This window comes from Myotis brandtii, unplaced genomic scaffold (genome assembly GCF_000412655.1).
Source record: "Myotis brandtii unplaced genomic scaffold, ASM41265v1 scaffold927, whole genome shotgun sequence".
Taxonomy (NCBI): Eukaryota; Metazoa; Chordata; class Mammalia; order Chiroptera; family Vespertilionidae; genus Myotis; species Myotis brandtii.
In genome coordinates, this window is record NW_005371823.1 from 1,550,439 (window position 1) to 1,570,531 (window position 20,093).

Genomic DNA, 20,093 nt, shown 5'->3' on the forward strand with positions numbered 1-20,093 from the left:
CAGCAAATTTGACATATGAAGTTTTGAAGCTTGCTGTCAATACAACAAAATAGCATACATATCAAATCGCATATATATATCAACATATGTGTAACGCCATCTATGGGGTTTGAGACTGTGAACACTGCTGGCATCTGGAAGGGATTCTGCCTGCAGAACATTGGTGTCCCCATGGTGGAGGAAGGCAGAAAGGGCTGTTAGCAGAACATGTACTTCATTTTGCTCTTGACTGCTTTTGTGTGGTTTTTTATTTTTAAATCTTCTCCTGAGGATATGTTTTGTTTTGTTTTTAATTGATTTTTAGAGAGAGAGAAAATAAGCAAAACATTGCTGTGAGAGAGAAACATTGCCTCCCAAATACATTCCCTGACCGGGGATCAGACTCTCAACCAAGGTATGATGTGCCTTGACCAGGATCTAACCTGCAACCTTTTGGTGTACGGGATGATGCTACAACCAACTGAACCACCCAGCCTGGGTCACTATCCAGTGTTTAGTTCCAGTTTGCCTCTGCATCGGCCTCTTTGACTCTGTCTTTCCTGCAACCATGTTGGCTCCTCCCCGGCTTGGAATCTATGTATCTATCCAACACTTGGATGAAAATGTGGCCTTTGGTCGACTAAGTCAGTCAGTACTGCTGATCCCAAAACAGAATTTTTTAAAACATATTTTTATTGATTTCAGAGAGGAAGAGAGAGAAACATCAATGATGAGAGAGAATTGTTGATCAGTTGCCTCCTGTAGGCCCAACACCAGGGATTGAGCCCGCAACCCAGACATGTGCCCTGACTGGGACAACACTGGGGATCAAGCCCACAACCCGGGCATGTGCCCTGATGGGGAATCGAACCATGACCTCCTAGTTCATAGGTCAATGCTCATCCACTGAGCCACGCTGACTGAATTTTAAAAAAATGATTGCCTATTGATATTATCTCAGAAGCAAAGGAAACAATTTAAAGAAAGTCTGTAATGGCTGTTCCTTTGTATTTGCAATAAATACAGTCAGGGAACCTACAATGGAGCATGCAATATGGGGTGCCCTCAGAGTTGCCAGATTTATTAAATCTGAATTTCAGGTAAACAAGATTTTTTGAGCATCAGTGTGTCTCAAATATTGCATGGGACACACTTACACTAAACAAATTATTTCTTGTTTATCTCAAATTCAAATTTAACTTGGTGTCCTGTCTTTTATCTGGCACATCTGTCCAGAATTTCACAGCAATAATAAAACCTACTAAAAGGTGGTTCACATTTTATTACCATTATGTGCTGGCAATTCTAAATAAGCTCTGATAAAATCCCTGCAAGGGTGGACAATGGACTCAAGTGCAATAAATATAAGGGTACAGTGCGTGTCCATTTCCACAATCACTAATGACAAGTTACCATTTAGTGATCAATTACCAAATTTGCTTTCATCATTTCTATTTGTTAAAACTACTTCAAAACAAGTACTGCTTGCATTTTTACAGTAAGGAAGTTGAAACAACTTTGCTACCAATGACAAAGTTGAGATTTGAAACAGGTTTATCTGATTACAAAGCTTATACTCTTTCCACTATATCATGCTTTAATCTTTTACTATTTGCAGACCCAACCTTCAGACACTAACAAATGATCTAGGATGATAAAGCTTGGAGAATAAGGCCCACTTAGTTCTCTAGTTTATCTTCTAAAGGGAATACAAATAATCTTTGGATTATAATTAGGCTTTTTCTTCTCTCTACCCATAACCGCTCAACTAATTTACCTGTTGTAATCTCCATCATCCAGTGACCTGCTTATCAATCTCTTTTGGTTTCTCCAACATATTCACTCTCTTCAGCTCTCTCTCCGACAATTACCTAGCCTATGTTTTGTCCCTACATATCCCAATGTGGTTAGTCAGACAAATAACAGAGTACTATAGGGGCACTCCAAGGCAACCCACATGGTTTTGACTTCCATTTGTGGAATTACATGGCTTCTGACATAGATGTGAAAGTATAGGAACCTTCCAGGACTTGTGAAGTCACACAGCTGAGCAGACCATTGCTTCTGTGCTTGGAACCAGCCCTGCAGGATGAATGACTTTTACCAGCTAGTATGATCAGATGGCTTTCTCTCCATGAGAGTATGCCTTCTTCAAGAGAGAAAGAAAAGAGAACAACTAGATCTCATCATGAAAGTGAATATTCTCTTTAACCATTCACATGTGAATTGTCCAAAAGCATTATGGCTTTAGGAAGGGAAGAGGGAGACTTTGGAAAACTCTGGGAGGACTACTGAGAAGAGGTGGCCAACTGAACACTCATTGCAATTGAACACTCTTGTGGGATTTCAGTTCCTCTTGAAAATTAGTAAAACAAAAGTAGAGAGAGTTCTTTAAAAGCATGAGCTCAAGAACACAGAACAAGAGAGAAAACCATGACCACAACATTTCTGTAGATGGACAAGTGATAAATGAATTAGCCAAACAAGAAAGCTGAATTCTATTCCAGGAGTGGAGAAAGGTGAGAAGCAATCCAATTTTTACCACCAGATTCATACACACCACAAACTCACACGTAAACTCGTACATATGCATTCATAAATATTCATATGTATCCATATGTAAATTAGTCAATAAAATCATTCAAGAAAATTTCCAAAAAAGATGGATACAAGTTCCTAATTTTAAAAGGCTCAGAGAATAAAATATCCATACCATTGTTAGAGCATTTCAGAATACTCGGGTCAAAAAGAAAAGCTTTTTGGGGAGAGGGAGGGATGAGATGTGGAAACAAATTACACAGGGACAATTAGTAAGCAGAATGGCTTCAGGCTTTGCAACAGCAACATTGGAAGCTAGAAATGGATCTAAGGGAAAATCATTCTTATTCCAGAATCTTATCCCACCAAATTATTGATTAAATATGAGGGCAGAATAAAAGTGTTTTCATACATGTAAATTCTCAAAAAACGTATCTCCCATGCAACCATCCTCAAGATATTGCTAGAGAATGTGCTTTACCACCAAGTGGGAAGACAAAGATGACAGGAAATAAAAAAAATCCAATGGGAAAGGGAGGTGAAGGGCTGCCCCACAGACAGCGAGCTCAGGATGACAACCAGGCACGAAGAGCAAACATTCCAGATTAGATTAGGTCAGAAGAACCATGAAGAAGATTCTTGAGAAATATGCAGTCTCATGTATCTGAACGCTTTGACAGGATTTACACAACTAGTAACAACTTTGGAGTCCATTTAGTGGTAAATGCATAGAAAGCAGAGCAAATTATGGATTAGGTAGTTTGGGCAGCAGTGTTTTAGAAAGGGCAAGTTAACCAGAATTTACATATATCAGCTGGGACTGGGAGTTGTTTTTGCAAAGTCATAAAAATGTCAACACTGAATACTAGTCTGAACGTCACAGTGCTGCTATATTGGGAGGGGCCACATGTGGTGGGTGTGGCGGGAGATTGGGATCTGGTCTATGTCGAGTGCACAGAGTTCTTTTTTTTTTTAACTATGTTCATGTATATAATAAATAAATATACAAAAAAAACCACACACAGCATTTGTGACAGTTTAGTTAAATTTCAACAGTGGAAGCTAGTGTGTGGAAAGGAGTACCAGCCTGAGATATAAGAGATACAGTTGAAAAATTTAGTTCTGCCTGTTACTAACCACATGATAAGCCATGCAACTCTGACAAATCACTTAACCTCGGTGAGCCTGCCCAACCCCGAGGGATAGAGGAAGGGTCAGATGAACAGATGGCTGAGGAAGTACTTGCGAAGGTGAGGGCGGTATTACTTAATCTCATTCAGAGTCATGCAGTTTGCTCAATGTGTGCATATTGGTGAGTCCTAGAACGGAGAGGGGAACTTGATCCGTTAGGACAAGCCTGGCTAGTTTATCACCTTTTAGGAAGCTCCAGAAGACATGCCTTGAATGATTATGGACCGTGCCTAATCCATGGCTCTTTCCTCCTCCTAGCCCATTTGTCCACTTCCGTGGTGTGGTGAGTCTGAACTCTGCTACGGACTGGATACATTAGCCAGAGTCCTGACTGCGTTGCCATGGTGTTAAAAATATTTAGTTTTGCTAGCAAAGTTTTAGAAATAATAAAAGAAAAACTTTGATATGATTTATTTTTGTAAAACCATTTCAACAAAACAGACATAAGGAACTAGGGTAAGAGTTTCAAAAAGGCAGTGGGTGTAAATGTTGATTAGCGTGGTGACTCTTGATGCAAAGCATTCAATTAAGTGCAGCATGATGGGTAAAGGTCACACATTTCCCAAATGGAATGCCTTCAAAGCCAAGCTGTATGGAAAGGAGAGGGGACACGGAAACTGAAACCCGATTCACCCCTTTAATTAATGGAAGAAGTTTGTGTTTTTCTTTGAAGCCACAATTGTGACATCTGTAGGTGGGAAGGATGAGTTATGTTGCCCTGGTTCCCTCCTCTCGGTTTTCACTTTATTTCTTACCCTTATTTATAAATCAACACAGTAAATAGAATTTATTTTGTCTTTTCTTTAACAAGAAACATAAAATAATTGAAGTAAAGCTACTGTCATGGAAAAGCCTGAGTCACAAGCCCTGAATTCAAATGCGTGTCTTGGAGGCTGTGTCACCTTTGGCCGGCAGCGTCACCCCCCACCTCTCAGTGTCCTTGTGTGAAATGAAGGGTATCCTGCCCACTCACTGATTATTTGAGAGGGGGATTGTATGAAGGAAGCCCCTTTGCAGAGTAGGAGCAAAAGGAAAACACTTATTCCTGACTCCCTTTGTGCCTTTATATCTGACATCCAGTCCATACGCAGATCCTATCGACTCTTCCTTCAGAACACACCTTGAATCAGTTTCTTGCTCTCCACCTCCACGTGTGGGCCATCGCACCAGGTTCCTCACCAGTAGCCCTGCTTCCACTCTTGCCCTCCCTTTAATAGAGGCTCCATACACCACACAGGTCAGTCTACTTTGTTGGTTCATATTCATTGCTCTTGGAATAAAATCCAACTTCAAAACTTGTAGCCGTGCCTTACAAGTTTCTACACGATTTGCCCACATCCACCTTCCCCGTCTCATCTCATGGAACCCCATCCCCTCCTGCCCAATAAACTCCAGCCTCGCAGGCCTTCTTTGGGTTCCCACCCAGTGAGCTTGTTTCTGCTTTAGGACCTTTGGGGCAGCTATTCCCTCTGCCCAGAATGTTCTTCATATAAATAGCTCCACGCCCTGGGCCTTCCCTGACCCCCCAAACTTCAGCAGCCACTTTGAATCGTCTCTCTCTTTTATAGCCCACAGTTTCGATACTGTATTATTTTCTGTTTATTTATTTATTTTTAAATTTTCTCTCCCCTTCTCCAATGGATCTAATGACCTTTTTTGTGTTTATATTTACTGCGTTGGTCAGTACCTGCCACATAGTTGCTGTTCAACCAATATTTGTTGAGCGGATGAATGAATGAGAAAATGAATAAATGGTAGAAAAGACTAAGCTTACTTCAGATAATTGCTGACCTTGCTATCAGAGAGAAATTAGATTGTTTCCTATGGGCAAAGATGTCAAATGAGCATAAACAGGTAGAAGGTTTAAGAAGACAGATTTTAAAGCTGCCCAAAGGGACGACTGATGGCCTTGAGAGGTAGTGGGCGCCTCACCCACTTCTGCTTGGAAGACTGTGTTATGGTGGATGGGCAGGACAGGTAACATTAAAGAGGGCAGTTGTGCTAGATGATTTTAAAAGTGCATTCCAACTCTGAGTTTCTAAGGTGATTATTATTACTGTGCTATTTCAGTGCATTCTACAGTTCTATTTATGCAGTAAGGCTTCCCTGGACTTAATTAATTAGAACAGCTAAAAATTCCTGGAATTCTGGTCATATACAGGGTCTAAAAGTCAACTGTAAAATCTTATCAGGTTTGACTTCAGGTATTCTCTTTCTAAATGGCTCTCAAGGATTTTCTCTTAAATTAATCCGTGCCTCAAAAACTAATGTTGATACCATATAGAAGTAATCTTTATAAGTAGAATTCTTATCCAATATGGTTGATTAATGGAACAAAGTTGGCCCAAATCAGGAATCATAGTAAGTAATATAACATTCCTTAACCTTTAATCTAAAACAAGTTAAATATAGTAGTATTCATCTGTCTTTTGGTGCAGGGCTGAGGCCTTTTCTTGAATTATAGATATGTTGAATGGAGTTTTGTGGGTCTTCCCTGCGTACTCCACATCCATAATAGATCAGCTGTGGTTTCCTTTTGAATTTTTAAAGTGGAGTCATGGCTTTTGCAAATATCAACACAGAATCTTTCTAGATAGTTTTTTACATCTGTCTTGCCCATACCTTTTTTTCTTCAATTTTTATTTATTGATTTGAGAGAGAGAAAAGGAGGGAGGGGGGAAAGAGAGAGAGAGAAACATTGATTTGTTGTTCCACTTATTTATGCATTCATTGGTTGCTTCTTGTATGTGCTCTGACCAGGGACTGAACCCCTAACGGCATGTCGGGATAATGCTCCAAATAACTGAGCTGCCCAGCCAGGGTGCTCACATCTTTATAAAAATGAGCTTTTTAAAAATTTTTTAGTTTGGAATAATTTTAGATTTATAGAAGTTGCAAAGATAGTATAGAAAGTTTCTATATAGCCCCTACCCAGTTCCCCCATCAACATCTTACGTTGGTGTGATATATTCATCAAAACTAAGGAACTGGCACTGATTCATTTCTGTTAATTAAACTTCCTAGAGTTCATTTGGACTTCACCAGTGTTTCCATTAGTGCCGTGTCTTTGTTCCAGGATCCAACCCTGAGCACCACATTGCGTTGAGTTGCCATGTCTCCTCAGTCTTCACTGATCTCTCACACCTGTACTTAACAGCAGTATTTTAACTTTTTCCACTTGTTTAGAAACAGCACACTGCTCTTGATAAGGATTCTACTCAACTGTGGTAAGAATTGCCCAGGAAAACCAGAGAGAAGCCTTCAGCTACAAACCTTCAGCATACTGTAGAAGGAATAGAAAATACCAGTAGGCCCTGGCTGATATGGCTCAGTTGATTGGGCATCAACCTGTGCACCAGGAGGTTTCAGTTTGATTCCTGGTCAAGGGCACATGCCTGAGTTTCAGGCTTGATCCCCTGTGGAGGGTGTGGAGGAGGCAGCCAATCAATGTTATGATCTCACATCAATGTTTCTCTCTCTCCCTCTCCCTTCCTCTCTAAAAATCAATAAACTTTTAAAAAATATTTTTAAAAAATACGAGTAGAAAGAATGGAAAATAGCTTTAATTTTGCAAGTCGTTGGCAAGAGTATCTTCTATATGTCCCATTCAAAAAAAGAAAAAAGTGTTAATGTAATTATAATGGTGATAGCATACCTGTATGTAGAACTTCATTCTTTGAAGTGGGTAATGCAGGCATATATAGTGGAGAAAACAGGTCTCCAACATAGGAAGCAATATGGCTGGGATTACCCAACCAGGCATAGAATTTGGGTCTTTTGATTACCAAGCCAATCCTTACTAATAAAAGCCTAAGTGGTCATCAGCCGTGATGCCCTCATGCCATCACAAGATGGCTGTGTGCACAGCAGGTGCGCACAGGTGGGCGAGGCTGGGCTTGATGTTGCATGCGCAGCACGAAGCCTGCCTTGAAGTCCCAACTCCTCCTGGCTGGGAGGAGGTGGGTCCCCTGGCTCCGCAAGGCAGGCCTGCCTGGGGGTCCCCCAGCTCCACATGGCGAGGTCTGCCTGGGGGTCCTGGCTCTGCGCGTCAAGGCCTGCCTGGGGTTCCTGGGGGTCCTGCCTCCATGTGGGGAGGCCTGCCTGGGGGTTCTGGGGGTCTGGCCTACCTCTTTGGGGCAATCCATCAAGGAGCCCCGGATGGGTGGGTGGGACCTACCTCTTTGGGGTGATCGATTGCAGAGCTCCCGCACTGTGACAGGGCACAGGCCAGGCTGGGGGACCCCCTCCCCCGAGTGCATGGATTTCGTGCACCAGGCCTCTAGTGTTACTATAAATTTGTGTGGGGTCAAGATATTTTCTTCAAGGCATAGCTGGTTTTGCTCATTGGTTAGAACATTGTCCCTCAGACTAAAAGTTCCCAGGTTTGATTCTGGTCAAGGGTACATACCTCAGTTGCAGGCTTGATTCCCGGCCCCAGTCAGGACGTGTGCAGGAGGCAACCAATTGATATGTCTCTTTCACATTGATGTTTCTCTCTCTCTGTCTCTTCCCTCCCTTCCACTCTGTCTAAAAATCAATGGAAAAAATACCCTTCCTAACAACAACAAAAAAGATAATTTCTTCACAGAAATAGATTTGTGGGTGGTTTTGTGAATATCAAAATATTTTCTTGCCCAAAAAAATTGTGTATCTTGGCCCCTAGGGAGGATTCACACGTCACAAATGGAGTCTTTATGTGTCAGACTAGCAAATGAAGGAAGTTAGAGGGATACCTGTTAAGCCCAGCAAAGAGGATTGGAGTTTTGCCAATATCTTTATTTCTCTCAGATTTCTTGGCTGTAGCATCGCTTTTAGATGGATAGAGGTCATGGACTGCAACTCTACTTTTTAAGTACCTGTTGAAAGGTCATTGACCTACCTGGGATCAGCAGCCCTAGTTCTGGTCTCCTCTGTGCCATTGAATAACCTGACCTTCTCCTACCCTTCACCTAACCTCTCCAGCCTTCTGTTGTCCCATTTAAAATGAAGGGGTCCCAGTGGTGATGCTTGGTGATTTTTAGCTTTCATTGCCTTGTTCCTTAACTTTCGCAAAGCACTTTCGTAGATACTCCAGTGGTTCCTGGCACTTCCCTGTAGATGGTTCGAGTAGGAAGCAGGACAGCACAAGGCCAGTGGGTAGGACATCCCTGAGTTCAGACTTTACTCTTCTCACCTACAAATAGGGATGATAGCAGGACCAACCTCCCAGGGTTCTTCTGAGCAACGGTTCTCAACCTTTGGTTCTTGAACAATGAAAATACATCCTGCATATCAGATATTTACATTATGATTCATAACAGTAGCAAAATTACAGTTATGAAGTAGCAACGAAAATAATTTTATGGTTGGGGGTCACCACAACATGAGGAACTGTATTAAAGGGTCGCGGCATTAGGAAGGTTGAGAACCACTGCTTCTGAGGAATAAAATGAGACACATAACGCAGGCTGAGGTTCGAGACACCCTTGACCATTAAGAGCCATTCGCTTTTAATCACACAGGTTGAGAACTTGGTATAGTTTTCAGGAAACCATTGAGTACAGAGATAAAAGGCCGCTGAGTTTATGGACAATTCCGTGTAGATGACCAGTAACTTTCCCGGTGCCATAATGCACAGAAAGGGAAAAGCCCGAGGAAAATCTAGAATGGCTGATGTACTCAAACTGCTCATTGACTGTATTTTAAAACTACTGTTCTTGACTATTTTTGATGGTCTTTGAAAAGACCATCAAATCCCCATGTATCTGAAAAAAATCTCCAAAATACCAGGAGGACCTTGTTTGACCTTTTCAATCAGTTTATTTGTTCAGCAAATATTTATTCAAAGCGCTGAGTTAGCTGCTAATTTTAAATAAACTCGCTGACATATTAAATCATTTGTAAACCCATTTTAAGCACCAGTGTTGCCCTCGTTTTCTAGGGGAGAAACATATTCCTATTTTCTCTTCTGATCTCTCTTCTGGCAGGAGCAGTAATCTGTGTCTAAGAACAGCGATTAAACCTGCTGCCTGTGTGATAGGTGGGAAGGTGAGCAGAGTTTTGTGAACTCGGCAGATTCACAAAATAATTTGCAAAACCCTTTCTGATGGTGATAGTGTAAAGAGAATGAACAAGTATTTTGCTACCTCCTGTTCGAGTAACTATATCTTGGAATTAACAATACCTAGTTTTTTGTTGTTGTTGTTGTTTATTTATTTTTTAATCCAGGGCATACCTCTCTTTATCCCCCTACCCAAAATTGAGTATTTTAAGCGGGGGTTGGGCTTTTAAACTGAAGTGGATTATTTTTCTTCCTTAGAGTGTTATAAAATTAATTGTGAATCATACTCAATGACATGTTCAAGTCAGTGACACGGAGTAGAAATAAAAAGGCAGCTAGTCTAATAGGAATAATTAAACAACTGGGCAAGTTGCTCGAGGTCCTATCACAAGGTCCTGACTCATCTTGAAGACAGGGACAAGTTCCTGGGGCTCCCCCGACCAGCAGCAGACAGCTCTGCTGGGCCTGCCTTGCCTTTAACTTTTATCACTTGGGCTCATTAACATCAGGGCTAACGATGTTAGGGTGTTTAATAAGCATTTCAGAATCTGTTATACCTAGCCTCCCCCTGGGGGAGGACTTCCCCTTTCCTCTAAGAATCCCCATCCTCCCTAAAACTTTTACATCACAGTCAAGTGGCATGGAACCATATACTCGCCTCCTGTTACAAGCCTCACCACCTCACCTTCTCTAACCTGGCAGGCCCTGGGATGCAGATGACCGGGGCTGCTGGACCAGTAACTTTCCCTGCGCCATAACTCAACAGAGAGGCAGATCGATGACAGGGTTACAGGAGAGTGGGGCTTTAAATAGCCAAGGTCAGTGTCTGGAGGTTTCCCGTTAATACCACTAACAGCATCCCGCCACTTCGTTACCCACGCCAAACTAGTTCTGATTTTCAACATTTTTTTTCAAACGCATCTAAGAAATCCCGACTCCCAGCGAATTGACAGTGCAGCCCGCTTTATATGAAGCTTTGTTTATAGGCCACAGTTCTCCCGACAGATTTACAAGTGTCTGTGGAGTTTTAAAAGACGATTGCTTAACAGGCATTAAGTGAGACACATAGAACTGTGTAAATATTTTAGCTGGAATGAGGGATTTTTTAAAACGTCTGAGCCAAATATTGCATTAAATCTGAAGACAGTGGCAAACTGATTAGCAGTAGTTGCCAGCTTCGTGCTTCGCCAGTGATTGTTGTCGCCAAAATTAGACACCAGAATTCATCCACTGGTTCCGGTGGTGTGTTGTGAAATAACTTTCCACCCTTTTCCTTTCTCTCTCCTCCTTAGGCCTCTCCATCTTTTCTCTTTTACTTCTTCATGTTTTATTTAGATGTAAACACTTTCCAGAGTAGACAATTACAGTTAATGTGACAGACCAGCGAAGGCTGAAACAAGAACGTGGGCCCCGACAGAGGTCAGAGACACTGCAGAAGGCTTGAGTGACGTGCAAACAGGTTGCTTTTTGGTAATGGGCTTATGTATCTCAATCACTGGCCTCTTTTGTAGCCAGCTGTTGCACTGCTGGAAGGAAATAATCCCCAAATCAGCATTGCTACCTCTTCCACTTACCGATTTCCTTGGATCATATAGAGGCAGGCCTGTCACCTTCAAGATTTACATGTATGAGGAAATTCATCATTTAATTTTAGTAAAAACTGCCATGCAATAAGCACTTTGGCTCCAGAGGAAGTCTTTTTCATTTAAGCATTCCCAATAGAAAACCATTCCCCTGATTTGAGCAATGGGTAGGATGTATTGCTTAACCTCTAATATCATTTCTATGAGAATGAGGCATCTTAGCCAATAGGGCCTTGCTCTCTCTGCCTTTGCTGATTCCATCAGCAACCACTTAATTTTCACCCATTGATTTTTACCAAAAATACTTCTTAAAGTAATGCTCACTTGGTTGCCCCAAAATGTAGGTTCTTATCTGTTCTTCACAAAATGGATTGAATTGTAATCATGTGTCCAGATCTTTATTTCATATTGTTGATCCACAGGTCTGAGCATCTTAAAATTATGCATTTGTAAGTATATAAATGTATATGTATTTTTATTTTTATTGTTGAGGGTGTTACAGATGTCCCCCTTTTTCCTGCTCCATCCTGCTCCCACACAACCCCAGGCCTTCACCGCACTATTCTCCATGGAATAAGCCAGTCAGAGAAAGACAGATATCACATGACCTCACTTATATGTGCAATCTAATGAACAAAATTAATTGATGAACAAATAGGTCCAGAGACATGGAAGCATGCCACAAACTGACAGATCTCAGAGAAAAGGGGGTCCGAGAAGAGATTAACCAAAGAACTTATATGCATATATGTATATGTATTTTTTTAAAATCTGAGCATTTAATATAAATTTTAAATCTACCTGTAGAGCCTCCCAAAATTCAGATAGCTCCACTGCTATTGACAGTGTACATTCAAATTAAATGTCACTCATAAGACCTTTCAAAAAGGCCACTTTCAGGGACAGGCTTCAAACCTAGTCTTACCTTGTAGTTAACCCTAGATTATCTTGCATCCACTTTTGTATGTCTTCACCTTTGAGTAAATTACCTCAGTGCATGGATGGTCATCTCAGTGTTTGCTGTTCTAGAGTGTGCTCACTTCAATGCAAGGACCACAGGCCCTATGTACAGTGACAGGCGCAGTTCCAGCTTGTATGTAGCTAGCCACCTCTGCAAAGCAGTAGGGAAGCCACAGTTTTATATTCAAAATCGCTCTCCTCCGTTTTCCTCATTTTGGTACAATCCATGTTATACCAAAAGCAGTTTGTATCAAGAACTCTAAAACTGTTTTCCTATTTTACCCATAATTCCACTTCTGAAATCTATCCTAAAGAAGTAATCTTAAACTCAGAAGAAGTGTTTTTTGGGCACTGATGTTACTTAAAGCCTGAATGATTCACTGTAAGAATAAAGTAGAAAGGACTTTACTATTCAAGTCCAGGGGAATTTTTAAGTGAAGTAGGACACTTCCACGGGGTGAAATTTTATATGGCTGTTAAATAAAATGCTTGTGAATTTTGTGAAATAATATGAGAAAGTGTGCATGATATGTTTAATAGAAAGAATAAGGTGCACAGATTTCTCTATCAAATGAAAGTGTATACAAAAATAACATGTAAAGGCAACTCCTATCAAATTATGGAGGGCGTGTGTGATGCAGCAGCCGAGACACTAAAAAAACAGGTACCAGAGTATGAAATGGAAATTGTCCTAGTCATGGTATCATGAATGATTTGTTTCCTGCTATTTTTTAGAAATGCTTTTTGCATTTCTTTGTGTTACCTTCATAATACTTTTCAGACATTAATGCTGTTCTCCTCCCGAAGATGCGCAGGAACTTCATGTTTGGAGCTGCCTGCCCAAGGCTCCTATTATACAATCTACCTAGAGTCAGAATCCACAGGAATGTTCCCTTTTAACACAACTCTTCTGTCTATTGTTTGAGACCCAGCCTTTCCAAACAAGTCTGAGAAATAAATTTATGCTAAAGTGTTAATAAATTCGTCTTTGCTAATATTTTTCTTTTATAAATATGTATGTATTTCTAAGGGGATCTTCTGGAGTTAGCGTCTTTTGATCAAGGGAAGGCTTCTAATGATGGCGATTTTCATGCAACCAAGGAAAGATGTTTTTAAATAAATAGATGGATTGCTTAGCACCCTATAAATCAAATCATACCAAATCCATCTGTATTTAGGCCTAGTCATGAGTAGGTGATTAATGAATATTTTTCATGCTAATGTTTCACAGACCAAGGCTGCGTCTATAACCACATAATCATCACAGTGGAAATTCTGATTCGGCTGTGATGTTTGATAGGAGGGATCTCTGAATAGTGCTTTAGATGATTCCGTGCAAAGGCTGTAGTCGATGGCCCAGCTTCGCAAGTCTTTCCAAAAGTCCTAAAGCATGCTGGCATGTCCTCACTTGGCCCTGTCACTTCTGCTTAAATTTTTTCATGGAGAATGCTCATGATCATGGGACGTTAAGGTGAATTTCATCGTGTGCAGCTTCCCTCTGTGAAGTGAATCAGCGTCATGGGATTCCCCTGGGCTCAAGCTCCCTGGTGGGTTTATTTTCACACAACATTCCTCTGGGGAATGGGGCACCCACTCTTGATTGGAGTAACTCCAGAGAACATCTTGGGTAGAAGGATGTTCCTCATTTTGCTCTTCTTTCTCTGGCTTACCTTTTTAAACAAATGGCTGTAGAATCTGTCTCCACTTACCTTTCCCATCTCCAATTTGGTTTCCTCCCTCCATCCCTCACTCCCCAAAATTACTCCTGAGATGACAAGTGACTTCCATGTCCCTAGAATCAGTGGTCACTTTTCTGTCTTCCACTTGACCTTTCAACAGTATTGCACAGAGCTGACTGCTCTTTCTTTCTTGCAATATGGGCTTCCTCTCAGATCATGTGATTCCATACTTCCACTTTCTCATTCCCTACCCTTTTCTGGCCTCTCTTCCGCTGCTTGCACGCCTCAGGGTTTGTCCTGTAAACCCTTCTCTTCTTTGGCTACATTCTTTCCCTACCAATTCATCTATTTTTGTGGCTTTAAATACCAATTTTATGCGTGTGACTTCCTGATATGTTTTCCTATCCCAGCCATGCAGCCTAAACTGTAGACTTTTATATATAACTAGAGGCCCGGTGCACAAAAATTTGTGCACTCGGCGGGGAGGGGGGGTCCCCCAGCCCGGCCTGTGCCCTCTCGCAGTCTGGGACCCCTCGGGAGATAACGACCTGCTGGCTTAGGCCTGCTCCCGGGTGGCAGAGGGCAGGCCCAATCCCTAGGTGCAGCCCCTGGTCAGGCTCAGAGCAGGGCCGATTGGGGAGTTGGGGCACCGCCCCGTCATGCACAGAGCAGGGCGGATCGGGAGGTTGCGATGCCACCCTCAGTCACGCTCAGGGTAGGGCCGATTGGGGGGTTGGGGCACCGCCCCCTGTCACACTCAAGGCAGGGTCGATGGGGAGGTTGCAGCGCCACCCCCTGTCACGCACAGAGCAGGGCCAATCAGGGGGTTGGGGCGCTGCCCCCTGTCACTCACAGAGCAGGGCCAATCAGGGGGTTGGGGCGCTGCCCCCTGTCACTCACAGAGCAGGGCCAATCAGGGGGTTGGGGCGCTGCCCCCTGTCACTCACAGAGCAGGGCCAATCAGGGGGTTGGGGCGCTGCCCCCTGTCACTCACAGAGCAGGGCCAATCAGGGGGTTGGGGCGCTGCCCCCTGTCACTCACAGAGCAGGGCCAATCAGGGGGTTGGGGCGCTGCCCCCTGTCACTCACAGAGCAGGGCCCATCAGGGAGGTTGGGGCTCCGTACCCTGTCACACACAGAGCAGGGTCGACCAGGGGGTTGGGGAGCTCCCCCCTGTCACGCACAGAGCAGGGCCCATCAGGGGGTTGGGGAGCTCCCCCCTATCAGGCACAGAGCAGGGCTGATCAGGGGGTTGGGGCGCTGCCCCCTGTCACTCACAGAGCAGGGCCCATCAGGGGGGTTGGGGCTCCGTACCCTGCCACACACAGAGCAGGGTCGATCAGGGGGTTGGGGAGCTCCCCCCTATCAGGCACAGAGCAGGGCTGATCAGGGGGTTGGGGCGCTGCCCCCTGTCACTCACAGAGCAGGGCCCATCAGGGGGGTTGGGGCTCCGTACCCTGCCACACACAGAGCAGGGTCGATCAGGGGGTTGGGGAGCTCCCCCCTATCAGGCACAGAGCAGGGCTGATCAGGGGGTTGGGGCGCTGCCCCCTGTCACTCACAGAGCAGGGCCCATCAGGGGGGTTGGGGCTCCGTACCCTGCCACACACAGAGCAGGGTCGATCAGGGGGTTGGGGAGCTCCCCCCTGTCACGCACAGAGCAGGGCCGATAGGGGAGTTGGGGCACCAATCCATCCCTGGTCTCCAAACAGCGCTGGTAGTTCTGAATGTCAGATTCTGAGGCCCTGCGCTGGGTGTCCAGCTGCTCCAGAAGACTGTCAGTACAGCCCTCGCACAGGGGGTGGCCCAGCTCTTCACCGGCTAGGATGTCAAAGACACCGCTCGTGGCTCTCTGGATGCTACTGAGAGTCCTCGCAGAGCCCAGCTCCCCGAGCAGGGTGAAGTTGCTGGGACTGGACCAGGAAATCTCGTCCTCACTAAGGGTGGTCCAGCCAGAGGCACTCTCCTGCAGCTCTTCAAGGTCTGTCTCCATCCCGGAGGCAGAGCCTTCCTCCGGAGCCGCTCCTGGCTCCCCCTGGGCTGAGGGGAATTTCGAGGCTGCAGGTTCTTGGCTGAGGTCAAGGCCCAAGGTCTCCGAGGAACTAGTCCGCTTCAGGGGCCCACGGCAGAAATGGCACATGAAGCGGATGGAGGACATGGTGGAGGTTTTGACTTTCACCGTTGACTCTAAGTTTCCTCTGGCTCCCCTGTTACTTCTCCATTTATACTTTGTAAGGTCCCATAGGGGAGTGAGTTTTAAAATGCATATCTCATCTCTCTCCGCCTCAAACCTTACCCTCCCTTAGCTGTTTTAGATAAGGGAGTCTTTCTCAGTGGAAAATCCAATCATCTCACTTTCTTTAACATTTTTAAGGCATATATTTTTTAAAAATCTATCTTTATTGATTTCAGAGAGGAAGGGAGAGGGAGAGATAGAAACATCAATGATGAGAGAGAATCATTGATCGGCTGCCTCCTGCATGCCCTTGACCAGAATCGAACCCTGGACCCTTCAGTCCACAGAGCCAAACCAGCTAGTGCTAAGGCATATCTTAAGAGTAATCTTTCTACACTTGATCTTAGACAAAAGGCCGAGAAGAGATGAGAATAATCTTCCTAAACCTAAAATCTGATCATGGTACCTCCCTCCTTAAAATGTTTAATGCCCTTATCTTACAGTGGTTCTCAACCTTTTGGCCCTTTAAATACAGTTCCTCATGTTGTGACCCAACCATAAAATTATTTTCGTTGCTACTTCATAACTGTAATGTTGCTACTGTTATGAATCGTAATGTAAATATCTGATATGCAGGATGGTCTTAGGCGAGCCCTGTGAAAGGGGCGTTCGACCGCCAAAGAGGTCGCGACCCACAGGTTGAGAACCGCTGCTCTAGTCAAATATCTTCAGAGAGGGAACTTTTCCTGATCATGTTATTTAAAATTATACAAGCCTCCTACTTCTGTGGCCTTATCTGACCTTTCTTCCCTAATCAGAGTAGTTCCAATTCCTTTGGATCCAGTTCCTTTGAGTCCAGTTTCTTGAATCTCTTGTTCCTTTGAATCAAAATCTAGACACAGGATTGGGGGGAAAAGAAGACATATGTAAAACTTTAGACAATAAAGAATAATAATAATAAAATCTAGACACAGGAAACTGTAGACCTGGGAAAGAAAGAAGGTCCATGTCTTGAGTTCCAGTCATACTATTACCATCCCAAAAGACCTATGCATTTCTATAATTCTTTACTCAGTATATTTCCTCTTTTTTGAAATTACTCCCAACTTTTTTTATTCTCCTTGTCTGGCTGGCTAACTCCTCTTTAACTTTTTAAAAAAAAATTTTTTGAAACTTTTTATTATGGAAAATTTGTAACATAAAATTAGTATATGAACCTCCTCCTCTTTGACCTTTGCAGTTCAACTTATGTTATCTTTTCTGGAGAACCTTTCCTGGCCACCACCCAATCCCAATCTGAATTGGAAGCCCCTACCCAGTATCCCATGACATTACACTATATTACAATTTGTTGATTTCCTCATCTCTTTGTTACTAGACACTTAAGAATATTTTTAGAGGGGAGATGACCAAAAGCTCTGGTTAAATATTTTTCCCCAACATTTAACACAGTGCCATAGTTCAGATATTCAACAAATACTTTGAATGTATGAGTGTTTGTATAATATATATATATATATGCATTGTAGGGCTAGAAACCAACCTGTCTATTAGCTACGAATAACTTATGTCAAAATCCAATCTCTGTAGAAAAATAAAACTATTCACAAGATTTGAAGGAAAGAGCATTAGAGGGGTGCATAGGAGGAGGCGCCTCTGCCTCCTTGTGAGGTATGTTTGTTCTGCCTAGTTCTAAACTCAGTGTAAAGTTAAGCCCCTCATTTGGTGTTCACACATTCACTCACAGCAAACACTGTGAGTTCAGGAGGCTTTGCTAAAGCAGTGGAGATGCCCCAGAGGCCATCCTTGTCCAAATCAATTGTTCTTCTCTCTTACTACCCTTTTCTCTCTGTGTCCATCTCTTCTCCTGAAAGAGATCAAAATTCTTCTTCATCTGTTATGAAAGACAAGATTCCATTTCCCTGAAGCCAGAATACTGGATAACACCCACCCAAGTCCTCATTTGGGGATGGTGGGATGCTTGACTCCAAGAATTTATCAGATTTTTATTTCCACTAACGATCATTTCTTTTCTAAGAATTTGGAATCTAGGGACATAAGTCACAAAATGATTTCACATGTGTTAGCAGAATGTAAATGAGAAGGGTAGGTGAATGGGAAGCATGAAAAGAGATGCGGTTCTCCCTATCTGGATTTAGTTCTCATGCTGGGATATGGGTGTCATCCTGAGGAATAGCCAGTTTGGTGGTTCAAGGCAACTGAAATGCCTGAGAACTTCTGTAAAATCAATTTCAAACTCTACTTTTGGAGTATGATCTAAAGAGGATTGGGGCCCTCAGTCCTACAGTAGTTTTTTTCATCTATTTTTGAGAGACCAAAAGCAGAGCACTTCACCTGTCCCAAGCCAGGGGTTTTGCAGCATCTCTAAAAGGAAAATTGAAGATGCATTTGCCAGTTCCTGAAGAAAGATGTAGAGTGAGCTAATTACTTTTGTTCCTGTTGTTATTGTTTTTGCTCCTTCCCCACCCCACCCCCTTGAATTTGAATAAACAGTGATCAATAAGGATTTTACACAATCCCCAAGTGCATAGCTCAGAGCACAAAATCAGCAAATACATGTTCTTAGGAAGTCTAATTCCAAACTTCTCTTCACAGCAAGTGAGAAACAGATGGCAGTGGTGTGCAAGGAGTCTCCAAAGCAGTACCTCCAGCCTTTCAAGGACAAACTAGAGGAGTTCTTCCAGAAAGGTAGGAAAACCCGAAACATCCTTCATTCCACAAGTTTTCTCTGGGGTCTCCTGACCCCTGCATCCTGGCTGACCACCGACAGCTTCAATGATTCCATGAGTCCATCTTCCCATGGTGTTTACACACTAAATGTATATGGAGTTGTCCTATAATTTTCATATCATCTTTCAAATCTGTTTTCATGTTGTAAATTTTAACATTACTTTTGTTTTTGTAAACTTTGGGAAGAAGACTTTGTCTTTGTCTCTTCATGGAACCCAAGAGGATTCTTAGAACTTATTAACTGACAAACAATGTCCATGCCAGGTGTAAGCAGTCATGCATTTCAGATCCATAGTCAGCCTGGGCAGGTGGATGGTGATTATCTTCCTGGTTTTATGAGTGTAGCAATTTGGGAGCTTGTATTGTAAATTTTCCATTACTTTTCAGGAAAGAAAATTGGGGCCAGGTGAATGTCACACATCCAATCACTTGGCACCCATCAGCCCTTTGGGGTTGGTAGACGGGAGTGATATACACAAAACCCAGTACTTATTTAGAAAGCTTATTGAGTTGTGCTTCTTCCTTCATGATTTTGGCAGGAATAGGGAATTTTTGTTGATCATTTTTAGTGAATGTGGAAGTTTAATGCATTTTGGATATTTCCTATTCTAATTTCTCAAATTCAGCTTAAGATGTGAAACAAAAATAAGTGTGGGGCATAACTTCCAGTAAGCCCCAGGAATGTAATATACAGCATGGTAACTATAGTTAATACTACTTTATTGTATTTGAAAGTTGCTGAGTAGATCTTAATAGTTCTTGTTTCCAGAAAAAAAATTATAACTGTGTGGTAATGGATGTTGACTAGTCTTGTTATGATCATTTCACAATATATACATATATTGAACCATTATGTTGTACACCTGAAACTAATATAATGTTATATGCCAATTACATTTCAATAAGGAAAAAAAATAAGTATGGTATAGTTAGAGGTAGCTTTTGTGTTTGCTAGAAAGCCAGAGGAAATGCATGTAGGGACATTTGGGGATATATCAATGTGCTGTTTCTATCTATATATATAAAAAGGCAGCTACCATAACAGCCATAATGACCGGTCGCTATGACACCCACTGTGGCCAGTGAACCAGCCCGATCAGGGGGTGGGGCCGACGGCCAACCTTGTGGCCCCTCCCCCCTGCCAGCCTGCCCCTGATTGGACTCTCCCACCCTGATCAAGAGTGGGACCTGCCCGCC

The 20,093-nt window shown here is 42.9% G+C and overlaps 1 protein-coding gene across 2 annotated transcripts in view; it reads left to right on the top strand.

Annotated features, from left to right (window-relative positions):
• FMN1 (formin 1) overlaps positions 1-20,093 on the top strand; it is a 432,998-nt gene that overhangs the window by 309,646 nt on the left and 103,259 nt on the right. For both annotated transcript variants that reach the window (XM_005885758.2, XM_005885759.2), the window contains one exon: positions 18,762-18,854. In XM_005885758.2, the coding sequence (XP_005885820.1) occupies positions 18,762-18,854 (93 nt within the window). The remainder of the gene's footprint in view (positions 1-18,761; positions 18,855-20,093) is intronic.